At 44.0% G+C, this 24,115-nt stretch overlaps 2 protein-coding genes across 2 annotated transcripts in view; one reads left to right on the forward strand and one right to left on the reverse strand.

Moving 5' to 3' along the window:
• The window catches only part of CNTNAP2 (contactin associated protein 2), a 1,694,842-nt gene that overhangs the window by 1,635,678 nt on the left and 35,049 nt on the right, over positions 1–24,115 (forward strand). The window lies entirely within an intron of this gene.
• Positions 7,780–11,101, reverse strand: LOC142651864 (TOG array regulator of axonemal microtubules protein 1-like). The gene is made up of 2 exons (XM_075827069.1): positions 9,542–11,101; positions 7,780–7,962 (listed from the first exon to the last, which is right to left on the reverse strand). Exon 1 carries the CDS (start codon positions 11,025–11,027, stop codon positions 9,741–9,743), a length of 1,287 nt encoding a protein of 428 aa, XP_075683184.1. The 5' UTR covers positions 11,028–11,101; the 3' UTR covers positions 7,780–7,962; positions 9,542–9,740.

Raw genomic sequence — 24,115 nt, forward strand, 5'->3', positions numbered from 1 at the left:
ATAAAAAAAAAACGTCATCCCAGGAGGCTGGCCCCGACGAAGAAGCACAGAATTCTGGGTTGCGATTTTTGCGCAGAATCACAGCTTTTCTGCCGCAAAAATCGCAACATCTGCTATTTGTTGCGGGTTTTACCTCCCATTGAATTGAATGGGGATAACTGCAACAAAAAAGTAGTGATTACGCAAATATAGTTGACATGCTGTGGATTAAAAAAATGCACTTATGTAACGTGTGGATGAGATTTGTTCAAGTTTCATCCACTTTGCTGCTTCTGTATTATGTATACAGTTGCGGAAAATCCGCAGTATTTTCACTACGTGTGAACTTACCCTAATGGTGGCCATATTTTTTGTCACCCAGTTGTACAAGACACAAGTATAATTTAAAAACAACAGAATAAGATTTGAATAACTTGTCAGAAGAGGAAAACTCAAAAACGAATAAGGACTTGTATCTGCAGGTTGTTGTTTTTTAGGTCTTATATTTTTTTTATTTTCAGGCTCTTTTTTTATATAAAATATTAAATATAGCAATCGTTTTGTTAGATTATACACAATGAAAATGAATTCATATAATCATAATGGTTTATTTCGGACTTTTTTTTGTTATGTTTTTCTTCTATAGTGATTTAAGTGATCACGTGATGTTATGTCACTACAGTCAAAAGTTTCTGTGCCTGATCCATAATCCCAAAACTAGCATACTCTACCAGCAATGGACAAAACAAAAGGAGATTTGGTTCTTCTTTTCTGTTTTGTACATTTTAATGGGTCGCTATTAAACGCCTCATATCCCAGACAGCTGCTTTAGGGTAAATACTGTGGATTTTCCGCTACAGATTTAATTGCGGAAAATCTGCAGCATAATACAGTAGCAGCAAAGTGGATAAGATTTAAACAAATCTTATCCACACGCTGAGTAAATGCTGAGCGGAAAAAACGTTCAGAAATTGACCTGCGGTGCGTTTTTTTAATCCGCAGCATGTAAATGATATTTGCTTAGTCCCTGTTTATTTGTTGCGTGTTTTCTACATTGAATTTAATGGGGAAATAAAACCTGCAACAAATAGAAGATGTTGCGTTTTTTGCGGCGGAAAATCAGCGATTCTGTCGCAAAAAAACGCAACTCAGAAGAAAAAAGAAAATCTGTGTTTCTTTGTCCAGGCCAGCCTCTTGGGATGACGTTTCATCTCATGTGACCACTGCAGCCGGTGATTGGAAAGAACACATGGAATAAATCGTCAACCCAGGAGGCTGTCCTGTAGGACGGCAGAAGGATGCGTCGCCATGGCTATGTAAGTATCAAACGTTTCTTTTTTACTACGTGCAGGTTTCCACAGTGGACATTCCTGCCTAAAAACTGCACCATAACTTAATGTGTCGTTTTGGCCAGAATGCCCTACGGCGCCCAGGGCGGATACGCTGTGTGCTTTTACGCAGGGTATCCGCCCTGGTGAACATACAAGGAATGGCAGTCAAACTTGAAAATCACTAACCGACTTGCATGCAGCCCATCCTGCCATTATTTTCATTTGGACCTGAATATACAAGTTATAGACATCAGCATAGCCTACAGACTATGGGGCAGATTTATTAATATATTTATGCCCGTTTCAACAAGAAATAAATAGTAGCATGTTTCATTGCATGTCGGGATTCTTCCCTAAAAGCTTTGCTCCATAAGGTAGCACGCAGTGCCACAGTGTCCCTATGAGTTAATATTTTGGACCTGTAGAGACTGTGTATGCCACTATACAAGGTCCGTGAACATGGCTTTAGTACAATACTATACTGCAGGTAGGAAACAATAAATGACGTTGCTTCCTGCCTGGAGAATCCAACATGACATCTGCCAACCAGGGCCGCCATCAGGAATTTCTGGGCCCCATACAGCCAAGATGTCTGGGCCCCCCCCCCTCCATTACAGGGGGTGGGCAACGGAAATTGTGGCACTCACGTTTGTACGTTATACGCATTAACTGATTTTGGTGCTGATGTCAATTACAGTGAAGGAAACCATGGAGCCGGCAGTGACCCGTTAATGCTCCGGATTTTGATCTATTTAGCTAAAACGTATCCGACAGTATGGCATACAGTGGCACCGCCATCAGGAATTTCAGGGCCCCATACAGCTAAATTGTCTGGGCCCCCCTACCGTGGCACCGCCCGTTAACGATACTCCGTCCAGCACCATATCACGCTCTTTGTGTGATACATAACTAATAACTTTTTATTTGGCCGAAAGATTTTGAAGCCCGCCACCATGACAAGGTAGACTCTTTTGGCAGTGCCCTACTCTACTCTAACGTAAAAATATATAGACTTTATTCCTTTTCCTGCAGATTTAATGAATATAATACTTATAGGTGTTTCCCAGCCCCTAAAAATTGATGCCCTATCCTCAAGATAGGCCATCAATAGCTGATGGGTCGGGGTCCAACTACCGGGACCCCCGCCGATCAGCTGTTTTGAAGGGAGTGCAGCGCTTGTACAAGCGCTGCTTCCCCTTCATTTCTACTTGCTCACTGTGAATCGTCGACACACATGTAGTGCAATTCAGAGTATTGCAGCCTTCTCACAGTCACTTCAATGGGAGAAGGCTGCAATACTGTAAATCGCCGCTACATCAGGGTCGACGATTCACAGTGAGCAAGTAGAAATGAAGGGGTAGCAGCGCTCGTACCGACCCCAAATCAATTTTTAGGGACTGGAAAACCCCTTTAAAAGGAACCTTTTAGCACACTCATGCTGTCCTAACAATGGAGACAAGCCTGTGCTAAAGCCATGACTTCTCTTATATGACACGGCACTTTAGAGTAACACATATCATACTATATATGTATACTGTCACTATATATACATATAGTATATGTATATGTATACTGTCACTATATCATACTGCCCGCAGTTAGGGCAACATTAACAGGCCGACAGGTTCACATAAACAAAATAGAAGATACAGGATTTGTTTTGGTACAATCTTGAAAACCCCATCTATGATAAAAAATAGATACATAAGAGCAGAGGAGAAAAAGGTTGTTAAAACAGTGGCATAACAATTGCGGTCACAGGGGGGTGGGTCGATCTGGAATGGGCGAGCCCCACTTAAAACTGGATCCTCGTATTTAACGAAGCGTTAGGACGGTGTATGCTGTCTCTTATATCATTTCCTGATGCTGCCTGGACAGATGTGGCAGTGGGCCTTGTGTACCAGGCCATGAAGGCAAGAGGAGCGAATAGTGGGGAGTACATTTTTTTAAATTTTTATGTCGGTTCTGGGGTCCATGCTTAAGGTGGACGAGGCTATTAAAAAGTGTGGCGTGTGGCGCAGCACAATGTAGTTACACCCCTGTGTGTAAATATTATTCTTATTCTCTATGTAACCCATTTATTCATTTTACACTTACCTTTGAAGTCTTCTCTTCTCTTCAGCAGGGGGGCATCAGGCTCACAAGTGCTTACCACACACTGAAGCTGAGCCGCTCCCTCTGCCCTATCCAGACACAGCAGTTGGCGTCGCTGGGATTGCTCTTCATCGCTTTGGACCTTTAGCAATAATAAAAATTATTAAGTGAAAAAATAAATATATATAAACATTGTAAAGAGCTCCGTCATTAGTTCTACAGAGTTTTAAACGTTAGTGTTAATGCTTATGACGTTGAGCGTGACACCAAGATGTGCTAGATTGCAGCATGACACCACGGAGCAACGTAAATACACCCCAGCTAGACGCATATTGAGCTGCTGCTTACTGGTTAAAAAGCAAACATTCAGTTCCAAAAAAAAAACTAATTAAAAACTGCTAAATTATTGTTAACCTACCTGCTCGCCTCCCTTACTTGCTTCTGGCTCTGCTTCCTCATTCCGGTCCCCGTTTTACGGAATCCAAGATGGCTGCTACTGTCTCAGACTTGCATATAGAAAGCATTGCCTGCCAGTCTGAGACATGCCCCCACCTCCTTCACTGCTCTCGGAAGGACAAGCACCGATGATGTCAGCGCTGTGTCGATCTCTTCTGACACTTTTCCTGCTGGGTTCTTGACAGGGGTTCCGGCTGCAGCAACATCCTCACTGACAGCGCGTCAGTTGAGGGTGGAGGAAGACAGCGCCAGGGTTGGCATGAATCATCTTCCGTATGTAAGTATATCATTGTATGCTTGTAATATTTGGCCAATAAAATGGTCAAAGCGGGCTGTAGGAGGGGGGGGGCAGTTGATTTTAATAAAGTGTTTTTTATATTTTTTTCAACTGTGTAACAGAACTAGTAATCGAGGTGTCTCACTGACACCTCTCCATTACAATCGCTAGGGCTTGGTGTCAGTCAGAGGTGTGCTATGTCCACCTTTGGCTGACACAAATCCCTCCAATTACCATAGTACCCAACGCACCAGGGGTACTGGGAAGAGGTGAGATCCATCAGGAGCGGCCCAACCAACGTAATGGGCAGCCGCAGACCGGTGTTTTTAAGATAGGAGGTGACCAATAGCCATGGACTTTCCCATCCGGATAATCAGACTGCAGCTATTGATTTTCTCCATGTTTTTTTTTTATATATATTTTTGTATTTATAGCATAGTGTAATGCCTTTCTTAAAAAAAAATAAAAACAATAAGTAAATGTTATAAACAAAAAAACATGTGGGGTCCTCCTATTTCTCTATCCAGCCAAGAAAAACCAACAACTGCAGTCTGAAATTGTCAGGATGGGAAGGTCCATGGCTATTGGTTCCTTCCCATCCTAAAAACACCAGCCTGCGGCCGTCCCAGAGGCCACCCATCACATTAGATGGGCCGCTCCTGATAGTCCTTGGCTCTTCCCAGTACCCCTGGTGCGTTGGGTACTGGGGTAATAGGTTGGAGGGGTTGGTGTCAGCCAAAAGTAGACATAGCACACCTCTGGCGGACATCAAGCCCATGCGATTGTAATGGTAAGACACCTCGATTACTAGTTCTGTTATACAGTGGAAAAATGCATAAAAAACACTTCATTGAAATAAACTGCCACCCCCACAGCCCGCTTTGACCATTTTATTGGTAAAAATTCGATACCACGACGATCTTACGTAGTCCAAGATACTGAAACCTGTAAATAAAAAAACACAGACAATAAAACATATAAGACCGTTACCAGCATACAATGTGATATACTTACATACAGAAGCTGATTCATGACAACCCTGGTGCTGTCTTCATCCGTCCTCCACTGACGCTCTGTCAGTGAGGTTGTTGACCCTGTCAAGGACCCAGCAGGAGAAGTGTCAAAAGAGATGGACACAGCGCTGACATCATCGGTGCTTGTCCTTCCGAGAGCAGTGAAGGAGGTGGGGGCATGCCTCAGACTGGCAGGCAACGCACTCCACATGCAAGTCTGAGACAGTAGCAGCCATCTTGGATCCCGGACAACTGGGACCAGAACGAGGGAACGGAGCGGGAAGCAAGAAAGTCAGGCCAGCAGGTAGGTTAACAATAATTTTACAGTTTAATTTTATTTATTTTTTTGCGTTCATAAGAACGAGGGTCCCAAACCCCCAGATCCTCCTCACTGCAGCCCCCACAGTGAGGGGGACATTGAATTGAGCGGCGGTCAAACGTGCACGCTTCCATTTCATTCAAAGTGTATGGGAATGACAGAAACAGCAGAGTACATGTTTGACCGCCGCTCCGTACATGCTCCGCCTGCATGGGAGTGCAAGTTTTATTTTACGCAAATGCCCAAGATATAAGGCTGGGTTCACACCTGCATTCAGCTTTCCGTTATTTTCCTCCGTCAGAGCAGAACAACGGAAAAATAAGAAGTTCCTGTTCCGCTGCACAACGGACAACACCTGCCGCCAACTAAACCCATTGACTTTAATGGGTTTTGTCGGATTTACGTTGGGGTGTCTGTGGTTTTAACTAAAACAATAGGGCAGCATGCTGCACTATTGTATCTGTTATTCTTGGTCGGCTCTGCAACGCAGATGTGAACAAGGCCTAACACAAACGTTTACATTTTTAAAATTCTACTGGACCAACTGCCTATTTAGAGACAGGCAGCAGCTCCAGGAGCTCATCATAAGGGACACACTAGGCGGATATGCTGAGTAAAACGACACAGCTTATCCGCCCTGGTAACCGCAGGGAATTCCGCCAGCAAAACCGCACCAAATAGTGGTGCAGGTTTCGTGAGGCATGTCCACTGCGGAAATCCTGCAGGGAAACAAAAAGTTTACTTAACCAGGCCGTAGTCTAGGCGACGCGTCTCTCTCTTCTGAACGTAGCCCCGCCTCCTCTGATGACGCTGTAGACCAGGTGACCCCTGCAGCAGTCACATGGGATGAAACGTCATGACAGGAGGCTGGGCTGTGCTAAGAATAGAGGATCGCGTTGCCTAGACTACGGCCGGGTCAAGTCTAAACTTTTTTATAAATTTTAAATAAAAAAATACTTTTCTTTTTTCTCATTTGTGATTTTTGCGGCAGAACCGCAGCGTTTCCGCAAAAGAGGAGCAGCGATTCCACAGCATAAATTGACAAGCTGTGGCTTAAAAAACCACGCCGCAGGTAAAAAAATTTTGCTGTGTGTGGATGAGATTTGTTCACATCTCATACACTCTGCTGCTACTGTTATACGCTGCAGATTTTCTGCAATGAAATGTGTTGCATAAAATCCGCAGCGTTCCTGCCTAGTATGTTCCTACCCTAACAATAAGGCCCAGTTCACAGAGTTTTTGGGCCTTGATATTGACTCGGACAATGCGTCAGAATCAGCGTCAAAAAACATCCAAAACCGCATTCCATTGATTTCATCTGAAATCAATGGAAGCCAGTCGCGGAAAAAATAAAAACCGCACGTCCTTTTTTGCTGCGGTTCCGCCTCTGACCTCCCATCAGAATCAATGGGAGGCAGAAAATGCATTTTTCGCTGCGTTCTGTCTGTGGTCCTCAATCACCGCGGGCAAAAAATGCAGCAAAAAATGCGGCAAGATAGTATGGGCATTTTTCTGCCTGCAAAATACTCTGTGAACAGGGCCATACATAATCAACACTTTCAGACACTTTACTCACTGTGTCAGAAGAGCTGCTGACTCCCCCACTCCAGTCCTCGTTGTCAGGCGATGTCTACCAGGTCCAGTCCTTCACCACCAGGCTCCAGAAAATGTCGGGGATCGGAGAACGCCTGGCGCCGCACTGCAACTTGACTCCTCCTCCTATCCTTACGCAGCTCTGGAGGAGGAGGAGGCCCAGGTGAGTCGTGTGTGCGCGGGCGCTCGCGGGTGCACGTGTCCGCTCGTGGGAGCGCGCGGCCATCCGTGTGTGCGTGCGGGCGTTTGCAGGTGCGCGCGGTAGCTCGCAGGTGCTCGCAAGCAGAGTTTGACAGCAGGGCCCCATGACGAGAGGGGGGGCCCGAAGCTCAATACTTTCTTTTGGTGAAAAGAACGGGCCCCGTTGCAGGGGCCTGTTTTTTTCTACCAAAGGCAAGTCATGGCAGTTGCCGGGCCCCCTTTCAATTAGGTTTGGCTGGGCCCCTCACAGCAGTACCCCTAGTACCTCCCTGATGGCGGACCTGTATATATATATATATATATATATATATATATATATATATGTACTATGACAATGATCTCTTGACTGATAGTAGAGAAATCACTGGCATGACGGGGGCTGGCATTTTTACAAGAGATGGATGGTTCACATTTTAGTATTAGCGTTTGATTATTATACTATACAATATATTACGCTCTTTTCTGCACAAAGGAAAATTTATTATTCACAAAAAATAGTCTAGAGGGGGAGGCGCTTCTTTTCTCTAGATGTTAATGATAGATATAATCTGATGGAGAAAGGCTGCGGCAGGTGCATCTCACACATGGGCAGCAGAGTGCAGTTCCAGTGACTACTCCTTAGTTATATCCTCCATGACATCTGGAAGTCTCCGGCTGTGATGGGAGGTCCAGTGTGTGGCTTCAAAGCTTCTTAGAGACCTGTGGATAGAGGATCAGGTTACATGGAGCAGACAGGTACAGTAGCATTTACACAGAATGTCATATATTCTATTATAAATATTGATTCAATTGGGTAATTATGGCATTGCACTGCAAAGAAAAAGGGGATCAGGTCAACCGTGTTTTTGAGATTGGTGGGGCTCTCAGTGGTCACCAATCACACTTTAATGGCATGTCTAGTTGTGATCCCATAGTTGTATATCAGTAGAAACCCCTCTTAAAGGGGTTGTACAAGAATCAAAAATTATGATCTATCCACAGAATAGGTGATCATTTCCTTATGGTTAGGGCCCCACCGCTGGGACCTCCACTGATCATTAGAATGGGGATCTTGAATCCCCCGCTCTATTCAATGTCCTCCTCATTGCGGTTGAGCAGTGAGGAGGATATTGAATAGAGCGGCGGTCGAGCATGCGTTCTGCTGCTCCATTCAAAGTCTATGGAAATGGTGGGAACAGCTGAGTGTAGGGCTCAGCTGTTTCTGTCATTTTCATAGACATTGAATGGAACAGGTGGCGCATGTTCGACCGCCGTGCCAATCAAGCTCCTCTACAATGTGGGGGGTGTAGTGAGAAGTAACAGGGGTCCGGGAACCCCGTTCTCACATTCAGTGGGGACCCGAAAGCTCATAAGATTTTTTGTGATCATAGTAGCCAATTAAATCAATAAATAATGTGTGCAGAAAAGAAAATAAGACATGAATAGACTTTGGGCAAAGTAACCAACATGGATTTTTCCAAAAAATACAACTGCAACGACTACTGTATATAAATGTATGTTAGGGCTTATTCAGACGAACGTGATATACGTCAGTGCAACTGTAATATACAGCTGACATCCCGCTGCAACGGTGGCAATCACAGTTCTCTCAGATCGCCGCCGTTTAACCCCTTAAATGCCGCTGTCAATAGCAACATGGGCATTTAAGTGATTGACACAGAGGGAGGGGGCTCCCTCTGTACCCCGTTGGCCCCCTTGAAAAATCGCAGGGTGCTGAGAGTTGCAACGGCAACCAGGAAGCCTAGCAACAGCTTCCTGGTTGCCAAGTACAGGAGCCTATTAGGTCCTGCCCAAGGCAGGATGTAATAGGCTTAACTGTCAGTTGTAAAATGAGAGTTAGGGCTTATTCAGACGAATGTATAATACGTCCGTGCTACGCGTGTGATTTTCACGTGACTCGCACGGACCTATGTTAGTCAATGGGGCCGTTCAGACAGTCCGTGAAAACTCATGACATGTCCTATATTTGTGCATTTTTTGTGCATCACGCACCCATTGAAGTCAATGGGTGCGTGAAAATCACGCGCAGCACACGGAAGCACTTCCGTGTGACGCGCGATTCGTGTATCAGCAGTAAAAACTATAAATGTAAACAGAAAAGCACCACGTACAAACAGAGTGTCATAATGATGGCGGCTGTGCGAAAATCACGCAGCCGCGCATCATACGCTGCTGACACACGGAGCTGTTATGTACCTTTTGCGCGCGCAAGACGCTCATGTGAATCCGGCCTAAGACGAAGTAATGAGACACATAAATCCTTCCCAATTCCACATACCTTGCCAGTGGGATCTTGCCAGTAATACCAGGGCTGTTCTTGGATTATGACTCAGGACACTGTAGGTTGGGTCTCTTATCCACAATTTCATTTGTCCAGCGAGCAATTTAAAATTTTTGTTTGTTCTTGAAGTTCTCTTTTAAATAAGTAACTAGTAATAGTCCTCCTCCATGTAATGTTATCATTGGTTACAAAAAGATTAGTTGGAACATTTTTTCAGCAGGAGCTTTATGGCTGTTAAGTTTTTAGGTGGCACATACCTTGCCAGCATTGCGCCCAGTCTAGGGTGTGGAGCTAGACTGCTCAGGATTTGCATGCCATACATCCTGGCTTCGGGGCAGCGGTCCTGTAAAGATTGAACTACAGCCGGTATTGCCCTATCTGTGATCCCTTTTCTACCAGACAGAAAAAAGTCTGGGCCCATTCTGTCCACCAAACCTACAAGATGCTTGACTGTGGTGGATCTCACTTTGCTGTTGTTGTGGCAGAGTCCTCCGTCTATTAGGGCTGTCATAGCGCGACCTGGGCTGACATTTTCCACCATTTGTGTCAGAGCGCTGTCCACTGCTTCACGGATAAAGGTGTTGGATTCCCCGGCCTTGTGTAGCAACACCCGGACAGTTTGCTGGAGGTCGCAGTCCATGTTCGCCTGCAATATTGTGAACATCATGTCCAGGCACTTGATAGCTGCTAGGGACACTGCAGATCTCAGGTTGGTCACTTCCTTCATTACTGCTGTCCTTAGTTCTTGTATTATTAGAACAGCAGCTTCAGGATGGACCGATATCAAGGATGAGATGGTGTCAATACCTCGAATCTTTTTCTCCCAGTCCTCGTCTTCCAGCAGGATTAAGGCGTCAGCAACTGTCATCTTGGACTGGGACATCTTCTTTAGTTTATTGTGTGTTGCTTTATGGTTTTGGACTGCATGATGACTTGATGATGGTCCTATAGATGGTAATACAGATGTCTTCTTTCTCTCAGGTGCAGGAGGCTCATCATGCTGGTTCCGTTGATGTAAATGGGAATTGATATACTGCACCGTACTTACAGGCGTCATTTTTGGTAAAGGTTTTGATGGATGCGCCTGGAGAGAATTCCTCCCATTGTTCATATTCCTGAGGTCTTCCAAGGTCTTTTCGGCTGCTGCAATATACTTTTTATATCTTCGGCCAGTTTCCTTGGTGACCTCTTTTTCTGTGGCTTTTTTGGGCCTTTTAGGTGGTTCTGGGGTGTTAGGGATTTTCCAACCCAGTTTTTTTCCAAAGCCACCAGATGGCGGATGTTTGGCAGGGATTCTCAATTGAAGATTGCTGGTCAACCTGGCCAGCACTCTCTGAGCCGCCACATCCCGGTAGTCAGCAAAGTTGTCACCTAGGCTGTACTTCTGATTCATGCCATAACAGATGGAAGAAATATCTGAGAGGTCAGAATCTGAGCTGGATGTTACTGAGCTACTACAGTCAAAGGAGTCTTCTGCCCACATCTTCCAAAAAATTATCTAAAACACTTGGTGCGCACACCAATATCACTGCTTCTCTCTGTAGGGAAAGTTCAGCAATGTACAGAGCACTCAGCAAGCGAAGTTCTAATACAATAGTTTCACCATGACGCTTCTATGACATCAGCCAGACCTGTAGAACTTTTCCCTTAAAGGGCCATTGACTCAAAAATAGACTAATATGTTTAATATTGTTCACAAGAAAAACACCTAACAGGACAAGTACTGGATAAAAATATTTACTGTTTTAATTGTTGTAAAAAAATTTGGGGGAAGATTTATTTATTATCAGCCAATATTTATTTATTATCACCCATTTCAGAATAACGGAGCTCTTATTGCAACATTTACTATACCTTATTTTTCCTGTACATCTTCAGTGCATCTTCAGCGGGTTTCAGCTGTAATATACAGCTGACATCCCGCTGCAACGGTGGCGATCACAGTTCTCTCAGATCGCCGCCGTTTAACCCCTTAAATGCCGCTGTCAGTAGCGACATGGGCATTTAAGTGATTGACACAGAGGGAGGGGGCTCCATCTGTACCCCGTTGGCCCCCTGCGAAAAATCGCAGGGTGCTGATGGTTGCAATGGCAACCAGGAAGCCTAGCAACAGCTTCCTGGTTGCCAAGTACGGGAGCCTATTAGGTCCTGCCCAAGGCAGGATGTAATAGGCTTAAGTGTCAGTTGTAAAATGAGAGTTTGACGCATGACATGTCCTATATTTGCCAGTTTTTCGCGCATCACGCACCCATTGAAGTCAATGGGTGCGTGAAAAATCGCGCACAGCACACGGACGCACTTCCGTGTGCCGCGCGTGATGCGCGCTACTGTAATCAAAACTATGAATGAAAACAGAAAAGCACCACGTGCTTTTCTGTTTACAAACATAAAAACAGAGTGTCATAATGATGCCACGCAGCCACGCATCATATGCTAATGACACACGGACCTTTTGTGGACCTTTTGCTCGAGCAAAACACACATGCTCGTGTGAATCCGGCCTTACAATACACTGCACTACATAAGTACATACAGAAGTAGTGCAGGTATTGTACTGGCGATCAGAAGATCAGATCTTCAAGTAACCAAGTATGTGTAAAATAAAAAGTGAAAAAAAGTTTTAGATAAATAAATAAAAGTTTTATGTAATAAAAACAATAATCGCCCTGTTTCCCTGATCAAGCACTTTATAATTAGAAAAAAAAAAACTGTACATAATAGGTATCGTCGCGTTCGTATCGGCGTGACCTATAAAAATATCATATTATTTATCCCTTACGGTGAACACTGTAAAAAAATACAATAAAAAACCATGGCAGAATTTCCTTTTTTGGTTACGTTATTTCCAAAAAAAATTCATAAAAAGTGATCAAAAAGTCGCACGTACACCAACATGGTACCAATAAAAACGACAGTTTGTCATGCAAAAAAACACGCCCTCGCACAGCTCCGTAGACAAAAAAATAAAAAAGTTATGGCTCCCAGGATATGGTGACGCAAAAACATTATTTTATTTAGAAAACATTCAAAAACAATATAAATTTGGTTTTGCCATAATCGTATCAAACCGCAGAATAAAGTAAACATGTTGTTATACTGCACAGAGAACGCCATTAAATATTTATTTAAAAAAGTGAGAGAATTTCTGTTTTTTATTCTCCTCACCTCCCAAAAAATTGAATAAAAACTGATCAAAAAAAAAATTGCACGTACCCCAAAATGATACTAATAAAAACTACAGCTCGTCCCATAAAAATCAAGCACTCACACGGCTCGTCAACGGAAAATAACTCTCGGAACTCAAAAATGCAAAACGACGGCCCAGACTAATTTACTAGTGCAGCAGTTCTTCACCTAAAACCCCACATCATCATTTGCAGGCCCCACTGATCGACCCTGTAAATGCATCGGAAACTATTACATTTTGGGGTCTGTGCTACATATGGGGCTAGTGAAGAAATCAAAGATTAGGCAATGCTGGAGTGTGGATATTTTGTACAATACCAGGGACCTCCTTTAGAAGTGCGACTCCTGCACCCAAAAATCTGTCTCTGCATAAAGGATTGGTTGAAAGTGTCACTATCCATGTCACTATCCATGGATAATTAAGGTTATTATTAATTTACCCCATTATTACATCATCCTATTATGACCTGATGTACTCCGCCCAGCTTACATATACCCTGATGTACTCCGCACAGTTTACATGTACCCTGATGTACTCCGCCCAGCTTACATATACCCTGATGTACTCCGCCCATCTTACATATACCCTGATGTACTCCGCCCAGCATACATATACCCTGATGTACTCCGCCCAGCATACATATACCCTGATGTACTCCGCACAGATTACATATACTCTGATGTTCTCCACACAGATTACATATACCCTGATGTACTCCGCACAGCATACATATACCCTGATGTACTCCACACAGATTACATATACTCTGATGTACTCCACACAGCTTACATATACCCTGATGCACTCCACACAGCTTACATATACCCTGATGTACTCCGCCCAGTTTACATATACCCTAATGTACTCCGCCCAGCTTACATATACCTGATGTACTCCACCCAGCTTACATATACCCTGATGTACTCCGCCCAGTTTACATATACCCTGATGTACTCCGCCCAGTTTACATATACCCTGATGTACTCCACCCAGTTTACATATACCCTGATGTACTCCACCCAACTTACATATACCCTGATGTACTCCACCCAGCTTACATATACCCTGATGTACTCCGCCCAACTTACATATAACATGATGTACTCCGCCCAGCTTACATATACCCTGATGTACTCCGCCCAGCTTACATATACCCTGATGTACTCTGCCCAGCTTACATATACCCTGATGTACTCTGCCCAGCTTACATATACCCTGATGTACTCTGCCCAGCTTACATATACCCTGATGTACTCTGCCCAGCTTACATATACCCTGATGTACTCTGCCCAGCTTACATATACCCTGATGTACTCTGCCCAGCTTACATATACCCTGATGTACTCTGCCCAGCTTACATATACCCTGATGTACTCCGCCCAGCTTACACATACCCTGATGTACCCCACCCAGCTTACATATACCCTGATGTACTCCGCCCAGCTTACATATACACTGATGTACTCCGCCCAGCTTACATATACCCTGATATACTCTGCCCAGCTTACATATACCCTGATGTACTCTGCCCAGCTTACATATACTCTAATGTACTCCGCCCTGCTTACATATACCCTGATGTACTCCGCCCAGCTTACATATACCCTGATGTACTCCGCCCAGCTTACATATACCCTGATGTACTCCGCCCAGCTTACATATACCATGATGTACTCCGCCCAGCTTACATATACCCTGATGTACTCCGCCCAGCTTACATATACCCTGATGTACTCCGCCCAGCTTACATATACCCTGATGTACTCCGCCCAGCTTACACATACCCTGATGTACTCCGCCCAGCTTACATATACCCTGATGTACTCCGCCCAGCTTACATATACCCTGATGTACTCCGCCCAGCTTACATATACCATGATGTACTCCGCCCAGCTTACATATACCCTGATGTACTCCGCCCAGCTTACATATACCCTGATGTACTCCGCCCAGCTTACATATACCCTGATGTACTCCGCCCAGCTTACACATACCCTGATGTACTCCGCCCAGCTTACATATATCATGATGTACTCCGCCCAGCTTACATATACCCTGATGTATTCTGCCCAGCTTACATATACCCTGATGTACTCCTCACAGCTTACATATACCCTGATGTACTCCACCCAGCTTAAATATACCCTGATGCACTCCGCACAGCTTACATATATCCTGATGTACTCCACCCAGCTTACATATACCATGATGTACTCCACCCAGCTTACATATACCATGATGTACTCCGCCCAGCTTACAAATACCCTGATGTACTCCACCCAGTTTACAAATACCCTGATCTACTCCGCACTACTTACATATACCCTAATGTACTCCTCACAGCTTATATGTACCCTGATGTACTCCTCACAGCTTACATATACCCTGATGCACTCCTCACAGCTTACATATACCCTGATGTACTCCGCTCAGTTTACATATACCCTGATGTACTCCGCTCAACTTACATATACCCTGATGTACTCTGCACAGCTTACATATACCCTGATGTACTCCGCACAGCTTACATATGCCCCCACATTATAAACTGAAACACCAGTAAAACACTAAACAAAACTACTACCATGCAAAATCTGCGCTCCAAAAGCCAAATGGCGCTCCTTCTGGGCCTGGCAGTGTGTCCAAACAGCAGTTTATGATCACATATGGGGTTTTACTGTACTCTGGAGAACCGCTTAACCCCTTTGCACACCCTGATGGGCCATTAGGTCAGAATGCGGGGGTTGATGTTTAGAGCTCATTAACGCGCTGAGCGCACCCCATATGATGCGGGTGTCGGCTGTATTTGATAGCGGACAGCCGGGAGCAGCGATCGCACTGCTCCTGGCTGTTTAATCCCTCATATGCTGCGGTCAGTCGCGACCGCAGCATCTGAGGCGTTGAAAAGAGGAGGCGGCCCCCTCTGACAGCTCATCATCGTCCTCCACCGGAGTGAGATCGGGGGGGATGACGACGGGTGTTATGGCAGCCCAGGGGCCTAATGAAGGCCCCAGGGCTGCCTTCACTCTGCCTCTGCTAAGCCCCTCCTGGGGCAGGTCTTAACAGATGCCTGTAAAAATGACGATATACTGCAATACATTAGTATTGCAGTATATTGTACCAGCGATCTAACGATCGCTGTTTCAAGTCCCCTAGGGGATCTAATAAAGTGTGTGAAAAAAGTACAAAAAAGTTTTTACTAGTGAAAAATATTAAAAATATTAAAAAACCTTTTACCATTTTCCCCCTAAAGTAATGTAAAAAAGTAAACAAAATTGGTATCGCTGCGGCCATAAAAGTCTGAAATATTACAATATAGTGTTATTTAATGCGCACGGTGAACTCCGTAAAAAAGAAAAAATTAAAACCGCCAAAATCGCTGTTTTTAGGTCCTTAGTTTTAAAAAAATTTTTTAGAAAAAGTGATCAAAAAGTTCTACGTACCAAAAAATGATACCATTAAAAATATAGCTCGTCCCGCAAAAAATAAGCCCTCACACCGCTCAATCGGTGAAAAAATAAAAAAGTTACGGCTCTCGGAATGTGGCAACACAAAACATTTTCTTTTTAACAAAAAGTTTATTATCAATAAAAGTAGTAGAATATAAAAAAAACCTATAGAAATTTGGTATCACCATAGTCATATTGAGCCACAGAATAAAGATAAGTTGTCGTTTTTACCGCACGGAGAAAGCCGTAAAAACAAAACCCAAAAAACAATTGAGGAATCAGTTTTTTCCTTCAGCCCGCAAATAATTTTTTTTTCCGTTTACCAGTACATTATATGGAACTATAAATGGTAGCAAAAGAAACTACAACTCCTCCCGCAAAAAATAATCCCTCACACCACTCTATTGACGGAAAAATAAAAAAGTTATGGCTCTTGGAATGCGGGGAGTAAAAAACTAAAAACGAAAATCAAAAAATGGCTTTGTCCCGAAGGGGTTAACAATTTATGGGGTGTATGTCTCCAGTGGTACAAGCTGGACACAACACATTGGGCTCTGAAATAGCATATCTGTGGAAAATGGAAATTTTCAATCTGCGACATCTACTGTGCACTAATTTCTGCAAAACCTGAGGGGTCAAAAATGCTCATTACACTTCTAGATGAATTCCTTGAGGGGTGTAGTTTCCTAAATGGGGTCACTTCTCGGGGATTTTCACTGTACTGGTATCTCAGCTCAATGCAACATGGCGCAAAAAATCTATTTAGTAAAATCTGAAATCCAAAAACGAAATTGCGCTTTTTCCCTTTAGACCCTTGCCGTGTGTCCAAATAGCAGTTCACAACCACATATGGGGTATTTCCCTTCACAGGAGAAATTGTGTAACACATTTTGGGGCGTCTTTCTCTGGTATTCCATGTGGAAATGAAAAATTATGAGCTAAATCTACATGTTATTGGAAAAAAAAATAATATTATTTTCACGACCCAATTCTAATAAAATCTATAAAACACCTGAGGGATGAAAATGCTCACTACACCTCTAATTTAATTCTTTGAGGGGTATAGTCTCCAAAATGGGATCACACCTGGGGAATTTCTACTGTACTGGCACTTCAGGGGCTCTGCAAATGCGACATGGCCCCAGAAACCCATTCAGCAAAATCTGAGCTGCAAAATCCAAATGGCGCTCCGTCCCTTCTGAGCCCGGCCGTGTGCCCAAACAGAAGTTTATTACCACATATGGGCTATTGCCGTAATCAGGAAAAATTGCTTTATAAATGTTGGGGTGCTTTTTCTCCTTTATTTCTTATAAAAATTAGAAAATTCTATGTTTTTTCAGAAAAAAAAAGTTGAATTTCATCTTCCACTGTTTAGGTCCCTCCAGTGCGTTGTAAACGCGACACGGCACTGAAAACCATTGCAGTAAAATCAGCCCTCCAAAATCCAAATGGCGCTCCTTCCCTTCTGAGCACTGTCGTCGATCCAAACAGCAGATTATTACCACATGGGGTATTTCCATAATCGGGAGAAATTGCTTTACAAATATTGGGGTGCTTTTTCTCCTTTATTTATTGATTTTCATCTTCACAGACTAATTCGAATAAATTTAGCAAAAAACCTGTGGGGTCAAAATGCTAACTATACCCCTAGGTAAATTCCTTGAGGGGTGTAGTTTCAAAAATGGGGTCACTTTTGGGGGTTTCCACTGTTTTGGCACCGCAAGACTGACATGGTGCCTAAAAAATATTCTAATAAAAAGGAGGCCCCAAAATCCTCTAGGTGCTCCTTTGCTTCTGAGGCTGATGGTTCAGTCCATTACCACACTAGGGCCACATGTGGGATATTTCTACAAACTGCAGAATCTGAGCAATAAATATTGAGATGCGTTTCTCGGGTAAAACCTTCTGTGTTACAGATTTTTTTTTATTACAAATGAATTTTGGCAAAAAAAAAATGAAATTTGAAAATTTCACCTCTACTTTCCTTCAATTCCTGTAAAACGCCTAAAAGCTTGAAACAATTGAATGCTGTTTTGAATTCTTTGAGGGGTGCAGTTTTTAAAATTGGGGTTTTATGGGGGTTTCTAATATATAGGGCCCTCAAAGCCACTTCAGAACTGAACTTGTCCCTGAAAATATAGCGTTTTGAAATATTCTTAAAAATGTGAGAAATTCTTTAAGGAATTTGGAGGCAGCTTTTTCTGCCTGCAAAATACTCTGTCTGAACAGAGCCATACATAATCAACACTTTCAGACACTTTACTCACTGTGTCAGAGGAGCTGCTGTCTCCCACTCCAGTCCTCGTTGTCAGGCGATGTCTTCCAGGTCCAGTCCTTCACGTCCAGGCTCCAGAAAATGTCGGGGATCGGAGAACGCCTGCCGCCGCACTGCAACTTGACTCCTCCCCCTCTCCTTACGCAGCTACGCTCTGGAGGAGGAGGCGGCCCAGGTGAGTCGCGTGTGCGCGGGCGCTTGCGGGTGCGCGTGTCCGATCGCAGGTGCATGTAGGCGTTCGCAGGTGCGCGCGGCAGCTCGCAGGTGCGCGCAAGCAGTGTTTGACGGCCAGGCCCCCATGACGAGAGGGGGGCCCGAAGCTCACAACTTTCTTTTGGTGAAAAGAACGGGCCCCATTGTAGGGGCCTGTTTTTTTCTACCAAAGGCAAGTCGCGGCAGTTGCCGGGCCCCCTTTCAATTAGGTTTGGCCAGGCCCCTTACTGCAGTACCCCTAGTACCTCCATGATGGCGGCACTGTACAGTGGGATATGTCGCCTGGGGAATGGCCATGGGGAAACTACTGAAGTCACTGCCCATGAACAGAGCTGGAGCATTCTACTAGCGCTCTGCCCAGGGACTATGTCGCTGTTCCTGATGTCCATATATGTAAAGTGACGTCCGAAGCTTTGCAAAGCCTGAGTACACGGCCGGAGCGTCGGCAACACTCTGGCCAGGGATTCCGGCCCTGGAGAATCCCCTGATGTCACTTTACATATATGGACAGTGATGTCAGGAGCTTTCCCAGGGACAAAGTCCACGGGTAGAGCACTTGTGATGCTGCCTGGGGACTCCGGAATAACAAAGTCTACTACGCCATTTCATCCTTCAAAAATAAGGTAAACCTACGTCCACCAGCCCGACGGAGGCTAAAAGGACATAATGGAGACCTGTGAATTATCGTCTACGTTGTTTATACTGTAAGGTAGGAGATTTTACTGACGTACACGATAAACTTAGGGCAACAACACGATGTGAAGGGGGAAGGGAGGGGGAAGCGCTTGTGAGGATGTAAGGAGCACTAATGCTCCGCTCTTACGTTGCCATTAAAGTTCAATGTGTTTTTCCACAGCAAAAATCTGAGGCTTTCCCTTTGATTCCTGGCGCAGATACTACAAGCGTGTAGCAGATCCGCACGAGAATAAGGCCCTGTTCACACAGAGTTTTTTGCCACATTTTTTTCAGTGGAAACCGCGTTGGAAACCGCATCAAAAAACGTCCAAAATCGCCTCCTATTAATTTCAACGGGAGGCGAAGGCGTTTTTTTCCCGCGAGCGGAAAAAACGCTCACGAGAGAAAAAAGCGACATGCCATTTCTTCAGGCATTTCCGTCTCTGACCTCCCATTGACATCAATAGGAGGCAGAGAAAGCCTGAAGGAATTTCAAGGCAGATTTTTCTGCCTGCAAAATACTGTGTGAACAAGGCCTAAGTCCCATTGTCATTCAAAGTTGCTCATCCTTGGGTTTTCCATGTACTACTGCCTGAAATGAACGATTAAAATAAGTTTAATTAGATAAATCTTTAAAATGGGCCCTTAAGCCAACATGTATACCAGGCTCAAAGGCAGTAGATAATATAAGCCCCCAGACCAGTCTCTCCTATTATTAATGAATAATTAATGAATATTATTATATATTCGCTGAATCCTAATGATTGAATAGTATTTGCTCTGTACCACGCTAACAATTGGTTAGCGTGGTACAGCGCAAATACTATTCAATCATTAGGATTCAGCGAATATATAATAATAGGAGAGACTGGTCTGGGGGCTTATATTATCTACTGCCTTTTAGGCTACGTCTCTGCTGCTGACCCTATGATTGAGCCTGGTATACATGTTGGCTTAAGGGCCCATTTTAAAGATTTATCTAATTAAACTTATTTTAATCGTTCATTTCAGGCAGTAATATTTACAATTTAACGGAACGAAAACGTAGATTTTCGTAATTGCGGCACAAATCACGCGGTTTTGCAGCGATTTTTATATAATCGCGGCAAAACTGCACCATTTTTGCTGCGATTACGAAAATCGCGGCAAAAAAAACACTACGAAAACGAAAAAATACCCAAAACGTTTTTAACATACTTTATACATTCTACAAATGGGGTCAGGGGGAATGGGAAGCAGGATGGATAGAGGAAAACACTCACCAGCCTGCAGGTCCGGTCGGAAGTGTAGAGGGGCTGGCTGGGGGGCCGGATCTCCACACGGAGCTTCAGCACATGCTGCATCTTCCCCGTCCAGTACGTGAAGCTACAACAGGTATGCAGGGGGTGCCGCGGACGTTAGTAGGGGCGGGGCGCGAGCGTTGCGAGGGAGGGCCTGTGAGCGTTGCGAGGGGGGCCCGCGAGCGTTGCGAGGGGGGGGCACAGTCCGAGGGGGGGGGGCGACGGCAGCCCGGCGGGCCCCTTTTCTTCATCCATGTGGCCGGGCCCCTGACGGGAGTACCAGTAGTACCCGCCTGATGGCGGCCCTGCTGCCAACAATATGGTGCTGAGAACACATTTGAATAGTGACAATCTAATATTGTATGACCATTTTTATGTTTATGTTGGAAAATTCCTCTATTAATGCAGAGGCTGTCAGTTTTAAGATCCGGTAAAAAACGCAACCGCTTCAAAAAATGCACAAAATTGCAATAATACCGCATGCGGCTTTCGGACGTGTTTTTTCAATGCCTTTCTAACCGAACCTCAACCCTAACATGTGAATGGACGTTTAAGTTTTGTTTACACGAGCGGAACTCTGCGGAAAAGTCCACAGAGTTTCAGACCCATATCCAGCTGGGAAATCAGGCTCAATATTCACACCGAATTGTGCTTTCATTTAGTACAGATATTCGGACAGATTGACCACTGCGGAAAACTGGCCGACTGAAAATATTGGTCTATATTCACCTCTCCTGCCGCTGCCAAATCAACGCATCCCTGCTTGCCTGACTTGTCCCTGTACAGCTGTCCTTCTATGATGACGTTTTATCACATGTGACCGCTGCAGCCTGTGATTGGTTACAGGAGTAACATGTGCACACACACAGTTTTAATTCAGTTTTTGGCTCAAAGGAAGAAAAGGTATAAAGAAACGACTGATGCATCTTTTTTGTGTCCACTCCTGTGTTTGGCTCCAAGAATCTGAGCAAAAACCTGCATGATCCTGGCCTTACTGGCAGGAGCTTCTGTCCTCCTTGATGTCCAACTTATGAGAAGATCAAAGTATAAATCTGATTTCTATCATTATATTATATGCGTTGAACAGTGCACATTTATATTCTTCCTTATGTATTCTGCTAGGCATCTAGTTTAAGTTTCATAAATTGTCCCAATTTATATATAGAATAAAAGCCGCTGTACGCGAAACCATGTATTTCTTTGCAGTCAGGTATAAGGGTATGTTCACACGCTAGCTGACTTTTACAGCTGAAATGACAGCCTGTTTTCAGAAGAAAACAGCTGCGTCGTTTCAGCCGTAAATGCTCCTCCTTGTAATATACGAGGCGTCTGTGACGCTCGTAATCTTGAGCTGCTCTTCATTGAGTTCAATGAAGAATGGCTCAAATTGCGTTGCAAAGAAGTGCCCTGCACTTCTTTGCCGAGGCAGTCAATTTACGCGTCGTCGTTTGACAGCTGTCAAACGACGACGCGTAAATTACAGGTCGTCTGCACAATACGTCGGCAAACCCATTCAAATGAATGGGCAGATGTTTGCCGACGTATTGTAGCCCTATTTTCAGACGTAAAACGAGGCATAATACGCCTCGTTTACGTCTGAAAATAGGTCGTGTGAACCCAGCCTAATTTTGAATTTGCAGGGAAGCAGTAGGGAAAATAACTATTGAAGGCTCAGGCTTGTGCTGTCTCCTTCATTGGAAGTCAGAGTCACTCTTGTCATTAATAGTCTCATAAAATGGAATAGTTTATTACTCTGGCGGCCTACATTATACTGCCGAAAAATCAATTATTTGTTCTGAGCTGTTTGAGGGACCGGTGTCTATGTATAGAGCTGTTTCTGAACTTCAAGCTGTGTTATGTTCTCGCTGCTATACTCTTGTAATTCATCCCATGGTGCTAATGAGGCAGCGAGGTTTCTCTGTAATATTCTCCGCAGGCAATTACATGTTTCATGAAGGACAATTTAGACAAATACCATTATTTTTAGTAATCCCTTGTCAATCTAGAAAGTCCTTATGCTTGAAGTGGCATGCATCGTGATCCTGGATATTAAACAGCAGCCATTGGAACCTGAATGTAAAGTACCATAAGCCAGTAGACCACATGTCTTGAGTAACCAATACAAACGATGCAATATTGGTATAATTTACTGTGATTCAATTAACGAAGGCCAGGCCTATACCTCAATTTTTTTTTTGTAATGATTGATTTAAACTATTGAGCGACAGCTGCAGTCCAAAAGAAAACATGGAGCTGCATGCAATCTTGTGGACTGCAGCTGTCACTCAAGAGTTAAAATCGTTAAAATCAATAAATAGCTCCACAAAAAGTCTTGGTGTAGCCCTGGCCTAAAACTTTTCTGAAAGACATTTATCACATGCTTCTGTAATAGTCTGATTCAGGCACGTAGCTAGAGAGGGTCCAGTGGTATCAGTTGCACCCAGCCCTGGTGCCTGTGGGGGCCCAAAGCCCCATCTGGTATATAAGAAGATACCAGTATTATAAATGGCACATGGTAGATGGGGGGCCATGTTATAGATTTTGCATTGTGGAATCTCTAACAAGAAAAATGTTAAAAATAAATAGATTTTGCCTCTAATTCTAATACCCCCTTCCTACTACCTCTTCCACAAAAGGTTTTGCCTCATGTTTATAATGTAAATGTAGTATTACATGCCAGCTACTCAAACGAATGGCCGACTGTATGATATATTACTAGGACAGGTTCACCGGAGCTTGAATAGTGGCTTTATTCTTTGGATCAAAGAAGGGGTCCTGAGCAGGGGACCCCCTCCCCCCACCTCTATGACATCTTTACAGCCTATTAGGGGATATGGTATGAGGTGGTTTTCTTGATTTAAAAATAATACATTCAAGGGTAGAGGGCATCAAGGAAGAGAGACCAAAATAACATGCTTATACAAAAAATGCCAACTACGGTACTTTGTTTTGTTTTCTTATGACTCATAATTTTTTCTTCTTGTAGGCCCTGTTCACATCGTTTTTTTGGTGCTGATTGGGACACGGAAACCTCATCGGAATCAGCGCCACAAAACTACCAAATTTGAATTCAATAGGAGGCAGAGGCGTTTTTTTGCGGCTTTTGGTCGCTCGCAGGAAAAAAAAGGGGCATGTCCTTTCTTGCCATGGTTTCTGCCTCTGACCTCTCATTGAAATCAATGGGAGGCAGAAAAAACCTGTGGCACTAGCTTATGAGCATTTTTTGCTGCCTTTTTTTGAGCTGCGTAAGCTTTACAATAAAAGCGGGTGAAAAAACGCGCGAAAAAAATGCAGGCAGTTCAAAATCTGCCTCAAAATTCCTGAAGGAATTCTGAGGCAGATTTTCGCAATGTTCACACGCATTAGCAAAATACGTCTGAAATTACGGAGCTGTTTTCGCCTGAAAACAGCTCCTGATTTCCAGACGTTTTTATAACTACTCGCGTTTTTCGCAGTGTATTTTAGGGACGTTATTGGAGCTGTTTTTCAATG

This window comes from Rhinoderma darwinii, chromosome 5 (assembly GCF_050947455.1).
Source record: "Rhinoderma darwinii isolate aRhiDar2 chromosome 5, aRhiDar2.hap1, whole genome shotgun sequence".
NCBI classification, from domain to species: Eukaryota; Metazoa; Chordata; class Amphibia; order Anura; family Rhinodermatidae; genus Rhinoderma; species Rhinoderma darwinii.